This window comes from Numida meleagris, chromosome 2 (assembly GCF_002078875.1).
Source record: "Numida meleagris isolate 19003 breed g44 Domestic line chromosome 2, NumMel1.0, whole genome shotgun sequence".
Lineage (NCBI taxonomy): Eukaryota > Metazoa > Chordata > Aves > Galliformes > Numididae > Numida > Numida meleagris.
In genome coordinates this window covers 92,454,455-92,471,483 of record NC_034410.1, presented here as the reverse complement: position 1 = coordinate 92,471,483, position 17,029 = coordinate 92,454,455, and the positions used below count along the sequence as shown (strand labels likewise).

At 37.3% G+C, this 17,029-nt stretch overlaps 1 protein-coding gene across 1 annotated transcript in view; it reads left to right on the top strand.

Moving 5' to 3' along the window:
- Positions 1–17,029, top strand: part of DOK6 (docking protein 6) — a 262,715-nt gene that overhangs the window by 87,730 nt on the left and 157,956 nt on the right. The window contains exon 2 of the mRNA XM_021386341.1: positions 11,743–11,850. Within this exon, the coding sequence (XP_021242016.1) occupies positions 11,743–11,850 (108 nt within the window). The remainder of the gene's footprint in view (positions 1–11,742; positions 11,851–17,029) is intronic.

The window sequence follows — 17,029 nt, the reverse complement described above, 5'->3', positions numbered from 1 at the left end:
ACATATTACAGCTTCACATCTTGTGGCTGAGACCATCACAGCAGTCACAGGAAGTAACACTGTTTTCTACTGTTGCACTTTTGATTCTGCAGGTGAGAAAAGGAATGCATCTTAGCTAATATTGAACCAATGTGCTAAGTGCTTGTACACTGTATAGCAGTGTATTAAAGGTTGGCTGTTTAATGTTGCAGAATTTTTTCTCAACTCCTATCCACTCCTGCCGTAGGCAGTCCCCAGAGCGCAGAAAATCAAGATGTTTTATGGTCAAATGTGGCTGATTAGAATACCAAAATATATAGTATCAGCTGAGCAGACTGATCGTTTTCTTCTGCCCAGGGGGAGTGGTTGTAAAAGGACAGTCTTCCCTCCTGCAAGGTCTAGAAAGCCTTAATAATCAGAGGATGTGATGGCAGGTTTTTGTGGTTTGTTGGTGTTGGTTTGATGTCATGTTTTGTTTTATGTGTTTTTTTCTTTTTCTTTTTTTCCCTAGGTAAATACAATTGATTGTATTTAACATCTTTCCTTTAACAAAGAAATATTCTGGCACTGCCATGGCTACATGGATAAATTTTGGGTGGATCTCTAAAACACCTCTAGGGCAGACTTTTTGAGTTCTGTCATAGCTAAAGAAGAGGGAATTCAGAGTGATCTTTTGTATTTATGAACCCTGGATTTGGAGACCATCTGCTTTTCCTCTGCATTATTCCTCTGAAGTTGCAACAAAATGATTCCCAGTCCCCTGTACCAGCACGTTTCCCCAAAGGGCATGTTGGGTGGGGATGCAGCAACACCATCTGTGTTTTAGCTCTTGGGAAAGATCTTTCCTGCAAAGTTTCTTTGAGTAAATGCCATCTTTACTAGTTAAAAAAATTGCCTTTGCAACGAAAGCTGAACTGAACGATATATCTTCTTAAACTTTTATTTAGAAGAAATGAAATGTTTTTTCTTTCTTTCTTTAACTTTATATTGTGTATACACAATATTCAATGACAAACCATTTCTGAGTATCTTTTTTATTGCTGCTGCAGAGGATTATTGCAAACTCTTGAGCTTTTAACTGTTTCCATTTGCCATGAGCTGTTAGTTCAACTTCCTCCCCATCAATTAGATTAAAAGATGTAATGAAGGTCTTTGAGGGCACACTAGCATCTGCTAAATCTGTGATTCTATGGCAGGAGAAGTATTAAACCTAAAGGGTATAGTAGTGCAGGTGATCAAATGTTGAGAAAACTGCACTGTTATTAGACATCCTCTTGATCATTGCTATTCAGGGTCCTGCTTTAATCCTACAGCAGGCTTCATTTTGCAGAACACTCTCTTCTATACAAAATGAATTTCTCCATAAAATCTAGCAGATGTCGTAATATTGAAAGGTGAGTCAAAGCACTGAAAAAAAAGGAAGATAAATTTGATTTGTAGGAAAACAACATATGATGGATTCATACAACCTGTTACTTTAGAGGTTTATTGAATCATACGTCACAGATAAGTGCGATTTCTAGAATTTATGTGATCTTCTGTAGTACAATATATCACAGGATGTCTGAAGGGCTTTTCTTTTCATTTGCATATTGTAAAGTCTTGCTGTTTTTAAATATGTTGCATACATTACATACACGATTGGAAGAGTGACCAAACTCTCACTAGCAGCACCTATAGATTGCAGTTATCTTTCACTGGTATCAGTGTGTTTGTTTTCCAAGATTTAGTAGATATATGCTGAAGCTACAAAATACATCCAAGAATAAAAGACTGCATGTTTTCTTTTTTAATTTGAGGATTAATTACTTTTAGAAATTGTGTACCTACATGAATTTATAGTGGCATTTAGATCCAGCTCATATTTATTATCTTTGTGGAAAGTGCTTTAGATTTGGTACTGTGCTCAGCTTTGTTATATTCCATGTTAAGCATACTAGGGCTGCTCCGAAAATAAAGCCTCCTATTTTATTATGTTGGCCCACAACATCAGAGAAAGGTGTTAGTGTTATGGCAGTAGAAACTGAACCTTCCCACCAGTTCTGCATTACATTTTGTCACTGTGCAATACATGGCAACAGAGAGACAGCCTGAAAAAAAGTGCCTGACATGGAAGTGTGTTGTCTACGACAACGTACTAAGGCTTCCCTTCCGTCCGCACCTCTGCGTGCAGGGGCATACGGGACACATACACGGTATGTAGCGCAGAAATGCCAATTTAATGCTGCGCAACAAGGCTACTTATACCCGTACACGCGACCGCCCCATATACCCGTGACCCCCCCTGCTCCTCCCAGGTGCTTGCAGGCACCACCCGCCGTGACTCCCCGATTCCTTCCTTGGTGCTCGCAGGCACCACCCATCCCATCTAATCCCGCAGAAGTGCATATGAAGCAAAGGTGTGACGTTCAGTTCCTCTGTGTGGAAAAATGGCCCCCATTGGCACTCACCGATGCTTGCTGAACACTGTGGAAGCCATGGAGCACAGTGAGGGTGGTGGGTGGTGTGTTGCAGCAGTGATCCCAGCGATGGTGGGTCACCTCTGCTGGTGCAGATTTTTAGGAGTGCATCACACAGGCTCCAGGTCATTGCTGGCAAAAACACACAGCTAATGGTGGTGGCTATGCTGAAAAACAGTGCCTTGTAGCTGAGAATCTGTTCTATTGAACAGTGTTCTTGTGCTCTTTGTGTCAGTTTAGTTTCCATGGAAATAAACAGGAGGCATTACTTTTGGAGTAATGGTACTAATGGAGTAAGGTACTTTTGGACCTACGTACTATTTCCATTTATTTCATCAGTCAAAACAACGGCATCTTGACAACGGCGATACCTTTGCTAAGAGAGGTTTCTGTCTGAGAAAGGAAGAGACGAGTCAGGGTTGATGTGGGAGAATGCTAGATGACGCGGATGGCAACCTGAAGAATTTCAGCTTGTAACCCTATGAATTGAAGCTGTAAAAATGGTTTTAGTTTTTGTCTTTTGGTAGTATAGCATGAGCTTTTATGATTAGTTTTTTGTTCAGAATCTCTCCTTCATTTTAAGGTATTCAGTTGCATAGTTTTGATTTCATAACACTTATTTTCACAAGTCCCTGCATTTTTTAAGTGCACTGTTTAGGATCCGAGTAGATGGATACCCCTTTTCAATTTAAGTGTGTTACTTCACACTGTATCTGAATTTTCGTATTGCAAAGACTCTAGCTTGTCTGTTTCTTGGCATTGATTTCCCTTGCAGATGTGGGAAATGCCTTTTTTTTTTTTTTTTTTTTTTTTTGAGAACAAAGTTAGGAGTTTCTACTTAATATTTGTACAAGTTACTAAATTTCAGCTTTAATAATCTCATAGATGGAGGGTCAAAAATTAAGAATCTTCATTGTGGTGATACTTTCATGATGTCAATATATAGCTTTAAGATTAAAAACTAATGAGAGAAGTTACTGTCATATTCAGGTGGATTGTATTTACTGGTAACTAACTGAAGTAAAACAGTACAAGAATGGTGAAAAACTGATATTTCCACCAAACAAGCTCCAACTTCAGGTGAGTGAAATAAGCCAGTTGCTCAAGTTTGGTTCAGTTTGAGAAATTACTCAAAGTACATACTAGAATATGATCAAACTGTGACTTGCCAAATATTTTTTAGGAAAGAACCTGTGGAAGGTAATATGAACTTGGGTATAAATTCTGGCTATGTAATTTTCACAGGTAATTGCTACACGTACAATTTAAGATAAAAGAGATTCTTGAGAAGTCTTGGGTGTAGTAATTTCGTTCAAATATTGCAAGTCCTAGGGTTTTCCTGCTGGATGCCTGCTAAAAATATTGTAATCAGTTTTTGTTTTCTGTTGTTTTGTTTTGTTTTGTTTTCATCTACCCTCTGAGGCCGGACACAGAGCTGTATTAGTTTTCCCCCAGGAGAGTCACTGAAGTTAGTCTTGCCAAAACTGAGTCAGAAATGCAAAAAGACAAAAAATGACTACTGGAACTGATTTTATTAAAATAATCATAACACCGATTCAAATAAATAGTGATAAATTCTGCTGATGTGCAGCCTGCTATGAAACCTGAGTGCAGTATTTGTGTAAGCTGTCCTTCTGACCTTGAACTGCCTAGATAGCACTTTGAAGCAAAATAATGATGCTGAGTGTTTAAGTTGTAGGTGCCAAAGGGATGAAAAATTATATATCACCTTTCAGAAGAATACAAAGTGCAATTATTTCCAGATATGTATTCCCCTTCTTCTCCTTCTCCTTTTAAACACAAGGGAAAAAAAAAAAAAAAAAGACTTCAGCTCCCACAGTTAAACTCTTTATATATGCAGTACTTTAGTTACTATATGAACATTAGGAAAATTACTATGGTGTGCTTTGATTTCACAGAACTTTAACAATAAAACAAATCTTCTTATAGATTCCATATGTAGCCTGTGACTATAACACCATCAATTATTACATATTATAAATATGTATATGAATCTATAATGATATGTTATTGCAGCAGAAAAGTGACATATATATACTATAACTGGGTGAATTGGCCATAATCATCTCTCTCTAACCATCATAGTTCTCACTGACTGCAATCAAGCCCACAAGGACTTATCTAATCTGAGAAAAAAACCATTTGTGGCAGATGTTTCTAATTTCTCCAATTCCCAACTTTAACTGCCAGCATGTTTGCAGTCTGGAAAATAAGAATAATAACAATATGCAATCAAAATGTTTAGGATGTGATCTGTGACACTAAAATGGCCTAAGTGTGTTCTATAACCTTGTAGACAAACTTAGGACAAGGTCTCTAAGGTAAAGATTAACCTTGCTTTCTAATTAGCATGATAAAATGAAGCTCAAGTGCATGGATATCAGACATGATGACATCTTTCCTTGTTTGGTAGCCTTTGGTAACCAAACCTTTGGTATTCAGGCAGCATTATTTATTCAAAGTGTTAGGAGTGATTCTTTTAAGACATAGTTGTGCTTTTTTTAATCCACTCTTTACGGTTTAGACAGTAAAGTTTAGGACAGTTTAGGGCCCAGAAACCAAAGGGCAAGTAGGGATAGTATCGCTTTATCTTTTTAATGCAAAATCGTGGTAACTCCGGTGGATGGACTCCAGTGAACACTTTTTGCTTTGTTTTATTCTTTTGTTTTCCTGTTGACTTTATTCAGCAATTGCTCAAATCTGGTAACTTGTTCTTCAGCTGAGGCGTGAATGGTTTTGTGTTCTCATTTTCCTGTTGGGCCCTTTCACATGTAATAAGTTATTGAATTTCTCTTAAATTTGATTTAAATGCATGATGTGCATTCCACTGAAGCAGTAAGGTGTCACCTTTAATTTCTTCTCTCTTTGCCAAAGTATGCACAGAAAAATAAAAAAATAAAAAGTGGTGGCTGTCAAAACAATGGTTAAATATGACTGTATTGTGACAACTGTTTTTATTTTTCTTATTATTAATGCTACATTTTTAAATTTATGAGTCAGTTTTTTTAGTCTCATGACATATTGTATTTATCTCACATACCCCATAGAAATGATACCCATTTTTAATGGAGAAAACTAGTGAAGTAACTTTGAACTTTTCATGTTTTAGAGTTTTTAATGCTTACACTGCAGATGTGTCATCTAATAAGACAGCTCTGCACATAGAAAGTAAGGAAGGAGAAATTAGGTAGCTTTTTCTGTAAATGACAAGATGTAAATGCAAGACAATATTACAATGCAGGTGTCTTCCTGGGAGAACTGTTTTGGTTGTGCTAGCAAAGAGCTGCGTGAACAATGCTTTGGTGCCAGTCCTGGTCAGCAATAGTTCCTGATGGTAGCTAGGAGCTGGCTCACTGCTGCTTCTCTCAAGAGACAAATGTTTCTGCAGCCAATGACAGAAAATCAGATGGTTTTCCAGTATACCTAAGAAAGCAATTGCCATTTGTACTATCTTGTAGATAGAAGAATGGAAATTTCAGAGGAATCTTAAATTATCTTAAATTACAATGTGTATGTATGTGGGTGTGTGCAGTTGTTTAAAACAAACAGTAAACAAACAAAAAAGAAGCTATTTTAGTTTCTTTTTTAGAGTTTTCTAAGAGTGAGCTGTGTCAGGTGGGATTTCTGGAATAATTTTTAAGGGGCTTGTCAATAAAAATTCCTTTTCTAAATATTAGTGATGAATAGCAAAGCTTTATTAATTATAGTTGTGGATAAGAAGAGACATTAATCTACACTGAATTTTCCATAAGCCATTTGTTTAAAATTATTTTATGAAAATGAAAGAAAATCTTTTTTTCTATAAAACTAGTTTAGTCAATGGATATCCTGAAGTATGTCTTTTCTTGGATCCATTATGGATATCCATGGCAACAGTAAAAGAACCGCACAGCGTGAGCATAATAATGATCCATTCAGAGGCAAACTTTGCACATTTTAGTAAAGAATGTTAAAAAATACGAATATCAGTAGAAGAGTAAGCTGAGAAGTGAGTTAAACAGAAGAGAAAAGAAGAGAGGATTAAGTTGAGATTTTCTTCATAAATTGATTTGTTGTGGTGTTTTAAGTAAGCTATAAAAAGGGGATCTCTAAAAATTAGTAGAAGTGGAGTTGCATTGGAAGTTGAATTTCAAACTCGAAAGATTTCAGAAACCATTTTGGGGTGATTGGGTTGTTTTGTTCCAGATTTAGTGTCCTTTTCTTTTGCTTTAGGACAAGAATACACAGAGGCTGTTCTCCCCTGCAAGCCTCTGCAGCACTATGAAAAGCAATCCCATGTGCCTGGGCCAGGGGCAGCTGATCCAGCTCTCACCTGACCACAGGTGTGCTGAGCTACTGCCATTGATTACTGATGTGCAAGTGCACAGATAGTGAGGCTGAGAACAATATATATACTTTTTGTGCTTTGCCCAGCTGGGATCCTGCAAAACTGAGAGAGAGAGGGGTGTTGTTTGAAAGGACTCTGCTGTGCCACAGACTCAGCTGGTATTTTCATTAAAGTCCTCATCAGATTTGTACTAAATAAGTTTAGGTCCTTTTAATGGGTAATTTATTAAAAGGAAACCCCAAAATGTTATGTGTTTAGCACTATCTTTCTGAATTTATCTAGAAAAGTATGGAATAATATATACAGTTAGTCTTTGTGTTTCTTGCTTTTCATACAAAATTATTAAATATCTTCTGCTGAGCACTGAGTGCTCATCCTGAAATGCTGTGAAACTGATTAAATGATCAAATAATTGTCACTTCTTCAACTAAGCATGTCCGAGAAACAGACGTTTAAATCTCACGGGAAATGCTAAATATAATGGAGACAAAACTGCAGGTTGTTGTCGGGCTGATTCTGGATTCTTTCACAATGGCTACACTATTATCTGAGGAATTCAGAAGTCTGTCAGAAGTTTTGATTACAGCCAATAGCATCATAAACTAGGCCAGGGATAAAAGAGTATCTCACAGTTCGTGAATAATTGAGTAGGTTTCTGTATAACAATGAGTTGCCTTATAAAAGGCAAATGTTTGTTTGCTGCTTGCTCACATATGCACCTATTTATTCATATTTATAGATAAATTCATATGCTAATGTACTTTCCAGCAGTGAGGTACAAGCTGTCTACTACTGTAATAAGTTAAAGGGCTGCTGAAATCCAGTGGCACTGTGTAAGTTTTTACCAGATTTAGAAGTGATTGTATGTAAAAAAAAATATAAAAAAGCAATATCAAAATGCAAGGATGTGCCGTGGTGGATGTACCTACCAAGTGAGGAGTGCTCAGTGAGCTCTTGCTTTCTTCAGAGCTCTCCTCTCCTTAGTTGCCTGGAAAAAAAACACCTTTCCATAAACTGAAGCAGCAGCAGTCTAATGCTAAAACTTGAGTTCCATCCTCTTGCTCTTTGCCTTTGCATTCTTCATCACAGTGCTGAACACTGGGAATAGGCCAAATGAAAAGCATCCTTGAAGACAACGGGCATTTGGCCCTTTTCAGTAAATACTGTGAATACCCCTCTAAAAAGCAGGGGGTCAAAGCCTCCTTCTTCAATTCTGTCATTTCAGCAAGCAAAGCTCCAAATCCTGTTCCATGTTGGCTCATATCCAGTGAACAAAAGTCAGAAGTTGCCATTCAGGAACCTCTGCTCATGTGTCATTGAATGAGTTGCTTTGAAGTCTGCTAGATGACCTTTTATCTGGAAGATATTGTCACCCTCCCAGGGAGAAATCTGAGTTTTTCACTTAGCTTTTCTAATTTTCCAATTACTAGGCATACTTCCGAAGTACTGGATCTAACTGATTCTTTACATTAAAATGAAATATAACTGTGATATAAATATAAAACAAACAAACAACAGAAAGAAACCACCCCAGTCAACTGACATAAAACTTCTGTTACCTTATCTCCAGCTGTCCAGAATTCAGGTCATCTGTAAGATATGGGTTCTGTGGCTATGTTAATACCTGCTGCCACCGGTGATGAGGTCTGTGGGTTGATCTGTTGTTCTTAAAAGAAGTCTGTGAGGACTGTAAACCATTACAGGCAGATAATGGAAATCAATAAAAGATTTAAAATGAAGGCACTGATTTTTACCTTGATGAAGAACTTTTTAAGAAAAGACTTTCCTCAGAGGAAGAGAGATGAACTGAAAATACACATAGCCTAAAAAGGAAATGGATCCCAGAAGAGCCTGGAGTATTATTAAAAGAAACATTTCTATTAAATGAATAAATATCCCCCCTTAGGACAGTTGGCACTTTTGCTTCTATTGAGGTCAAAAAGAATTGAATCTTCTGCATCTCCTGCAGATGTGGAGATTCTCACACCATAACACTGTGAAGAATTGATATAGGTTAATCAGGTGGTAACTGTGGGAGCAGTGCTATAGCTTTGGTAAAATAAGTTGCAGCACTGCCAAGATGTTATTTGAAGAAAACACTATCTAATAAAGATGGTTTATGATGTCCCACAGTGTAATGCCTTTCTTTTTTTTTCCAGGAAATATGATATTGTCTTTTCTTTCCCCCAGGTTAGGCACAGTAATATCTGGGATAGGAAGTACAGCTGTACTGTTGCCACTTCACAACCTTAGCAGAAAAAAAGCAGAAACTTGTGTTCTTTGAGAGAGGTTTGCTTCCAGAGGATTTCACTATATGCTGTGTTGTCTTCTGAAAGTCTTCTTCTTATTTAAATGTACTGATGTTGTAGTCCAGTGAGTACACTTTGAAATGAAAACACTTGTTTTGACTGATAATACTCATCTGAGATAGTGACAACAGGGTAGCATTAGTATTATTAGACTGTGGTTAATTAGGTTTAATTATTTTAATGACATGATATTTGCTGTTTATACTCGGTTTAGAGAACATTATACTATAAGGGGAAAGCTCAGTTTAGCTCTCTCTGCCTATGCTTCACTGATTTCTTTTTTCTTCTCCCCCTCCTTCCCCTCAGTGGGAGATAAGTTTGAATAGTACTGCACTTTTTGTTTTGTACTGTTAAATTCTGTAAAGTTTCTGAAGAAATAAAGCTCTTCTCCATATATGGATGTGTCCTGGTTTCAGCTAAGACGGTGTTAATAGCACACCAATGTTTGGTTGTTGCTGAGTAATGGGAGCACACCTAGAAGTAGGCCAGGCCACTTGGCAGGGAAGAGCCACCTCTGTGATGGCTCAGGGCAGGGTGGGGCTGGAACAGCTGGCCTGAATTAGGCCAGGGGGTTGTTCCATACCAGGTGATGCCTTATGGAAGGCCATAAAGCTGTGGGAGTTTGGCTAGGGGTAGCTGCTGCTCAGGGGTTGTTTGGGCATTGGTTGGTGGGCAATTGCATTTGTTAGCTGAACACTGGTCAGCAGGTGGCAAGTAATTGCATTGTGGGTACATATATATATATTTATCATCATGTTTTTGATTTTCTTTTCTGTCTTAGTAAATAGCTTTTATTACAGTGTATAAGCTTTGTTTTGTTTCCATTTCTCTCCTTCATCCTATTTGGGAGGAAGTGAGTGAGTGGCTCTGTGGTGCTGAGCTGCTGCCGGGTTAAACCACAACAGGGTAGGAGAACTATTAGCTGGTGGTTTTTTGTGTGGTATTTTAAAAATATTGGTGAACTAATAATATGAAATGCCATATGACATTGTTCATAGAACCGTACAGTGACTGAAAAAGACAATGATGTAAATTACTGTTATAGATTATAAACCAGATCAATATCTAATCCCTTACTTGCATAATGTAGTCTAGAGGGTTAGCCTTAACCAGCTTTAGTTTGAACTGCAAATGTTTTCTTATTTGACTGATTTTAAACTTCTAGCTATGGCAATACCGCTAGACCTTTGGTAATAAATCTGGGAGAAATAACCGCATCCATTAGTGCAAGTTAGGAGATGACCTGTGGAGAAGACCTCTGCAGAGAAGCACCTGGTTGTTCTTGTGGACAATAGGTTGGCCATGAGCCAGCAACGTGCCCTTGTGGTCAAGAAGGCTATCCTCCCCCTCTACTCTGCCCTGGTGAAGCCACATTTAGAACACAGCACAGTATTGTGTAGAACACTGTGTCCCAGTTCTAGGTTCCCTAGCTCAAAAAAGACATGGATCTCCTCGAAGGAGTCCAGCAGAGGCCTACGAAGATGATGAAGGGCCTGGAACATCTCCAGTGTGAGGAAAGGCTGAGCAACCTGGGACAGTTCAGACTGGAGAAAAGAAGGCTGAGAGGGGATCTGATAAAAGTTTATAAATGTCTAAAGGGAGGCAGGAGGCAAGTAGATGAGGCCAGGCTCTTCTCGGTGGTGTTTAGCATTAGGAGTCATGGACTAGAACATGAGTGTAGGAAGTTCTGTACTAACATGCGTAAGAACTTCTTTACGATAAGGGTGACAAAGCACTGGAACAGGCTGCCCAGAGAGGTTGTTGAGTCTCCTTCTGTGGAGTTATGGTTGTTGAGTCTCCTTCTGTGGAGTTATTCAAGACCCATCTGGACGCCTACCTGTACAACCTGTGTTGGCAGGAGGTTGGACTCTATGACCTCTTGAGGTCCCTTACAACCCCTGTGATTCTGTGAAGTAGTCTAATAAAGTGCCCGTAAACATACATTTTAAGCAAAGTCTTGTGTAATGTCAATTGAAATGAGAGCAATACTTTCATTTTGTGCTTTCTGGATGATTTGCTTTTTCGTCTGTGTTTCCAAATTTTAATAATCTACATGGCTTTTCCTTAGGAAGTTTGCACTGAACGAAGTCAGACAGCTAGATTTTTATTTTTTTTATATATTTTTTTTTTTGCCCAGCAATGGGCACGTTACTGCTTGTTTCTACTTTGTGTTTTCTCCGTGTTCAAGATTATAGTAACAGCTGATTACTGTGTTACATTAAAAGTTGCAATAAATGTGCCTCAATGGCATTGATACTCTTGTAGAAAGAGAATGCTGTGAAATGAATGGGTAAACTGGAAACACGTACAGTAATGCCTGAGGCACTTCCCCTCATGACAACCTTATAATTCTTTTCATGTTCAGAGTTCATGGATTTACTTGCGTCTCCAGAAATTGTCGAATTTGGCGTGTATGGAAGAGTCTGAACTAGAAAAGTCTATAAAGGATTCACAATCAATATCTGTAAATTGAAGGACTGGAGTTATTAGTGTAGAAACAAATGACATTCTCAGATTTTTCTAGAGTCTTAAAATAAAATGTAATTGTTTTAATAATTCTTGTTAAGTAAATTATGTAACTGAATACATTTGTGCAGATTTCCGCCTTAACATAAAAACTAATACAATTCATTGACTTTGTTTCCAGATTTTCAGACGATGTTGGTTGGTTTTCAAGAAGGCTTCCAGTAAAGGACCGAGGAGGCTAGAAAAGTTTCCAGATGAGAAGGCAGCATATTTCAGGAACTTCCACAAGGTAAGTCATGCCTTTCTTGTTATCTGAATTGTTGTTTATTTACCACTCTTCATGGGAGGAGTATTTCTGTGATATGCCTAGTTTGCCACCAGTATGTTGGGAATCAGGTTAAAAGGCAAATCGTGACTAAAAACACAGTCAACCTTCTGTAAATCCCTGTGATGCAAGTATTGCACTTTTTTTTCTTCAGTGAGCATGTAAGCCCCAATGTCTGTGAAGTTTTTTTCTTCAAATGACAGTATTTTGGAAATGTGTAAAATTGTCTGCTTAATCAAATTTTAACCTTTATTTATAAAGTATTGAACAAGTTCTGAAAATACTGAATGCCACAGTTGTAATGGCAACAGTAATTGAATATGCACTGTTTTTCCCATAACTCTTCAAGATTTGCAAGCACTGTCAATAGTAATAGTTTCTAAGGGTAAAAAATCAGGATTTACTGAATGAGATTCTCCCTGCTTTGTCCTCCATCCTCTCTTCTGTGAGGAAAAACAGAATCTCTGAATTGCATCCTCAGGCTTGATTTCATTTTGTTATTAGTAGTATTTTTTTTAATAAAGGATATTACTTCATATTATCTAATTGAACATTTCTCCTTAATTGCCTCCATTCTGGTAAATTGAGGTACTTACTATCTTCTACTCTCTTTATTCCTGTTACTGGATGTACAGAAGTGGTCCAAAACTTTCTGGGATTCTCTAACAACTTGCAACCTTCAGATCACTTTAGGCTACCTTGTAAGGAGGTCTGTGAATAGCACACAGTCTTACTAGGTTTAACTGTGCAGCTTTTCTGACTTTACTATGTGAAGTGTAGCAGAAGTAAATTTTACCTCTCAAGTGGAAACATAAAGAAAACTGATACCTTTTATTTATCAACATTCAAATCAGTATCCAGGAGCACAAACAGTTCTTCTGTAAGTAAATCATTAGGGTCTTAAGCATCTCCCTTTTTTTCCATAGGTATTTGAGCTTGAAATGTAGCTCAAATCAAGTTCATATTTAAAGGATTTCACTCAAATGGTTAAATGTGTCCTACATTTATGTTACAGACCTGGCTAATGGGCATTGTAAATTATAGAAGAAGATCTGAGCTTAAAAAGAAGAAGAAATAAAAAACTGGCTCTAGTAGTGCAAAGCTAGGAAAAATTAAAAATAGAGCTCTTTCATTTTAGTCATCATAAATAAATATTTATTAAAGTGGAGATAAGCTGGCCTCATGAGAAAATTGACTGGTTGGATTTTTTTTGTTGTTTTCTTTCTCATTTTCTGGCATCCAGTCAATATGTGGGTTTATTTGTTATTCTGTAAATTCTCTAATGCTGTTATGCATTGTTTGTTTTTTTTCCCCTAGTGATTTCCTTATTACAAATATAAGTAATGGCATTAGTCCTTATGGACAAGTGCCTCCTGACAGTAGCAGTGAATTTGTTTAAACATGACCTCATCTGTTCGTTCTAGTTTCTGGCATCAAATTATAACTTGTCATTACTGTAAATTTAAATCATTACACCCTTGCTCGGAGTGGTTATAGCTTATCTGTACTGCTTTCCCTTGAGCATTTGTTGTAGAAGTTGTGCAGAACAGCTGTGTTTATTCTTATTACTCCAGAGAGGGCATAGAGTGGCAATAGCTCCGTACCCGTCCCAAGGGTGTCTGTATTCTTTAGGATCTGTTCCCACAGTACCAAAAAGGCCAAAAAGGACACTGCAGCTTTACCAACGTAAGGAAGGAACAAATAGCAAGCTTTCTTATTTCTGAAAGAGAAGTTAAAACATCTATGAAAAGTGAAATTCTTCTAGGCTTTAGAAGAATGCTGATCAGACAGTGACTTTGCCTGTCAACCCTTGTAAGAGGGTTGTAGGAGGTAGCATGAAGTCAGCATGGCTAAGTAGTAATATGAAGAAGCTACCAGAGTTAAGTTTAAAACCTGAAATGTATACAAACAGACTAGAAAGCATAATAAAGCATAATTAATTGTTAGAACAGAATTAGTTTGAAAAGGAACTAGTAACACAAGAGGCAAAACTGATTATAAATACAGGTTCTGATGTTTCAGGAGTTACAGGTTTGCCAAAAGTATTATACGTCCAAATGACAATCAGAATATAAAAGAAATGTACAGGAAAGAGAATATAAATTAGTATATGGGGTAAATTGGCATGCTCTAACGGGTAGACACAAGGGAGGAATCTGCAGAGATATCTGTATCGTAAACTTGGTCGTAGGTGCTTCAATTTCAGCTATACAGGATGGTCATTAACAAAGCATCAAGAACAAATTCATCCAAGAGGCCAAAGGGAACTTGAGAAGGATACAGCTGAATTACTAATAGTAGTTCATAAACTTAAAAATGGGAATAATAGCCAGGATAGTTTGAATGTATTTTGGGGATTATTTACTTTTCATTTCATTGAATATTTATACTCATTTGGTTTCATTCCTTCTGTGGATCAGGTTTTTGTGGATGGTCAGTATTTTCAGTGTGTTTTTTTTGTCAATCTTTGTATTACTGTCTAAAATACAATTTCATTTTAATAGAGTAGGAAATCTGAAGGCTGTTTTATTTGCATTGGTTAGGAATTAATTATTAAGAAATTACTATCAACATTAGTTAGTGGTTGATGATTTGTTATATTTTTCTATAAACATGCAAATGTAAAATCAAATAAATAGCACACAACATTTCAGCATTGACTACAGAAATACATATGTGGAATGGATTGTCTTTAGCACATGCTATATAATATTTGTCCACAGAAACAAATTACAAAGAAAAAAGAACAGCAGTAGCCTCCTAACTATAATCCACTAAATTCAATTTGTGGCAAAGGCCACACCAGGAGAGCTATGTTACACTTTTTCTTTCACACCTCAATTATATCAAAGAAACTTGAGGAATGCTAAATATCAGCTTCAGAAGGTGGTGATTTATGTAATCACCAGTGACTGACGGCAAGTTCTTGTATCACCTACAACAGTTTCTTAAATAGTTCTTGGCAATAAATTTTCGTGAGCATGCACACACTCCCAGAATTTCTGTTGTGAGTTAATAGTCCTTTTTTGTAAGAGTAGGGTGACGTCCCCATTAACGAGGTGCTTTCCGCTGGGGGCTAGCAATCTCCCCTTGCTAGGGCCACTGCAACACAGACACCAATATGAGGATGCAGCAAATGGCGTTTATTGGGGTCGTAAAAGCCTTCAAGTACATTTTTGTTAACACTGATAACATCTGTACACACGTCATTCTACCAATCCATGGTTTAGTCATGTATCCTTTGTCCAATCATTCTTACGGCACACGCTGTACATGAGATGCTGAGTCAGCGTGACTGCTCCTGGTTGGTGGGCGGGATTGCTTAATACTTGCTGAGCAACTTGCTGTCGGTTACAATTATCCGTCCTTCGTGCCTGCGTGTTTTCCTTAGATAAGTCCTTCCAAGTTGTTTGCCATCTCTCCGTGGACAGTTCGTCCTTGCCCGTTACAGCATGGGGGGGTCTACATCCCGTTACATCTCGAGTCCCCACTAATGCCTAATACAACAGTAGGGCAGGGAGAGGTTCTTCTAGTGCTTATAAACTCAGCATGCAGGAACAATACCACAAGCATTCTACTACAGCACAGCTGCTAGTCTCTAGTTGAGATGGCTATATGGCATGAGGTGGTTAATCTGGTCAAAATTTTTTGGGAAAAGGGTATTCCTGATAACTTCAAAAAACACCACATTTTACCACAGTCATGTCTGTGGTTGCCTATACTGTTCTCAGTGTAATTCTAACTCTGAAACAGAAGGTATAAATACAGCATACATTAATATTATTGTAATCCTTACTAGAATTCTTCTTGATTGTTTCCATTTACGTAGACAACTTTGTTTTTTCACTCAGTGTCATCTGGCTGCTGTCAGGTTTCCTTACTAAAGATTCTAACTGATAAGTACATGTGAACTAGTGTGCTGTTTATTCTTTATTCTATTTTAGTCCAACAGTTCTTTACTGTGAAGTATTTCAGCCTCTTGTGTTGCTCATGCTCTCTATAAGTCAGCAGTTATACAAGTCTTCTCATGGACCTCTATAATCTGGATGCTACTAATACTACTTACGAAGTTTCGTTGCTTCTCAAATGCAAAGACATTCTCAAAATAAAGTTGGCTAAACATCTGTCAAAAGGGAATTGCTAGGATTGAGTTCTTGCCCTTTCTGTGATAATACTTAATTTGGATCCAAACTTAAATACCGTTTGGATTTTTTCCAAATCAGAGATAGTTACATTTTCCTGAAATCTATATCCCTATTTTTCCATGATGTAACATTTAAATTTCTTCAAATATATGTTTATATTTTTTTCAATTAATGTCTTGTCTGCTAGCAAAATCATCTGATTGGTATGGGAAGGTCACAAAATATGTAGCTTTCAGGGGCAGCTATTACTTGGCTGATGAGATTAAAATGAACCCTATTTAAATGAATAATTGTTAGTAAAATTATTCAGTTCTGTATACCAAACAATAAAATCTGCAGTAATTATCAGATCCCTCTTAAAATATAGAAGAGTCAGAACAATGTAAGTTTTCAAAACAAGCGTTCTCACCATCAAAAAGCAAAATGCTGAAAAAAAAAATGGAGCTGTGCTGGTAATAAAGCTGCTGATAGAGTCTGTGCACATCAAAGAGCAGCATGAAAACTAATAAAAAAAACTTTTTCAACAAAGATTGTATTAAGATAATAACATCTTCTTTTCTTAACAATGTATTTAAGAAACCTGTAAGCTGAGAATACTGACAGGACTTTGAGCTCCTACAAGCATGGACTTTAAGTGCTTAAATGACAAGAGCTCCCTCTGAGCCTGTTCCTATGTAGGTCTCTACTCATCCTTCTAAATCATGACAGCTTAGTGTATGAATTACAAGTGTCAATTCACAAGAGTAGATAACAAGTGATGTCAACAGCAGTGGAATCGGTGGAAAACCCTACATATCACAGAATAAATAACTACTGGAAAGTGTAACCTCCTAAACAGTCCCAGACATGTTAATGGTGGTTCTTCTATTAAGATCAATGTGTTTATTATAGCAAAATTCATGTGTGTGCACAGTTTTGTGCAAAAGGTGCACTCTGCACTTGAAAACTAGCTGTTTAAATAGGTACCTGTATTCCTGTTAAATGAAGCGTTAAAACAA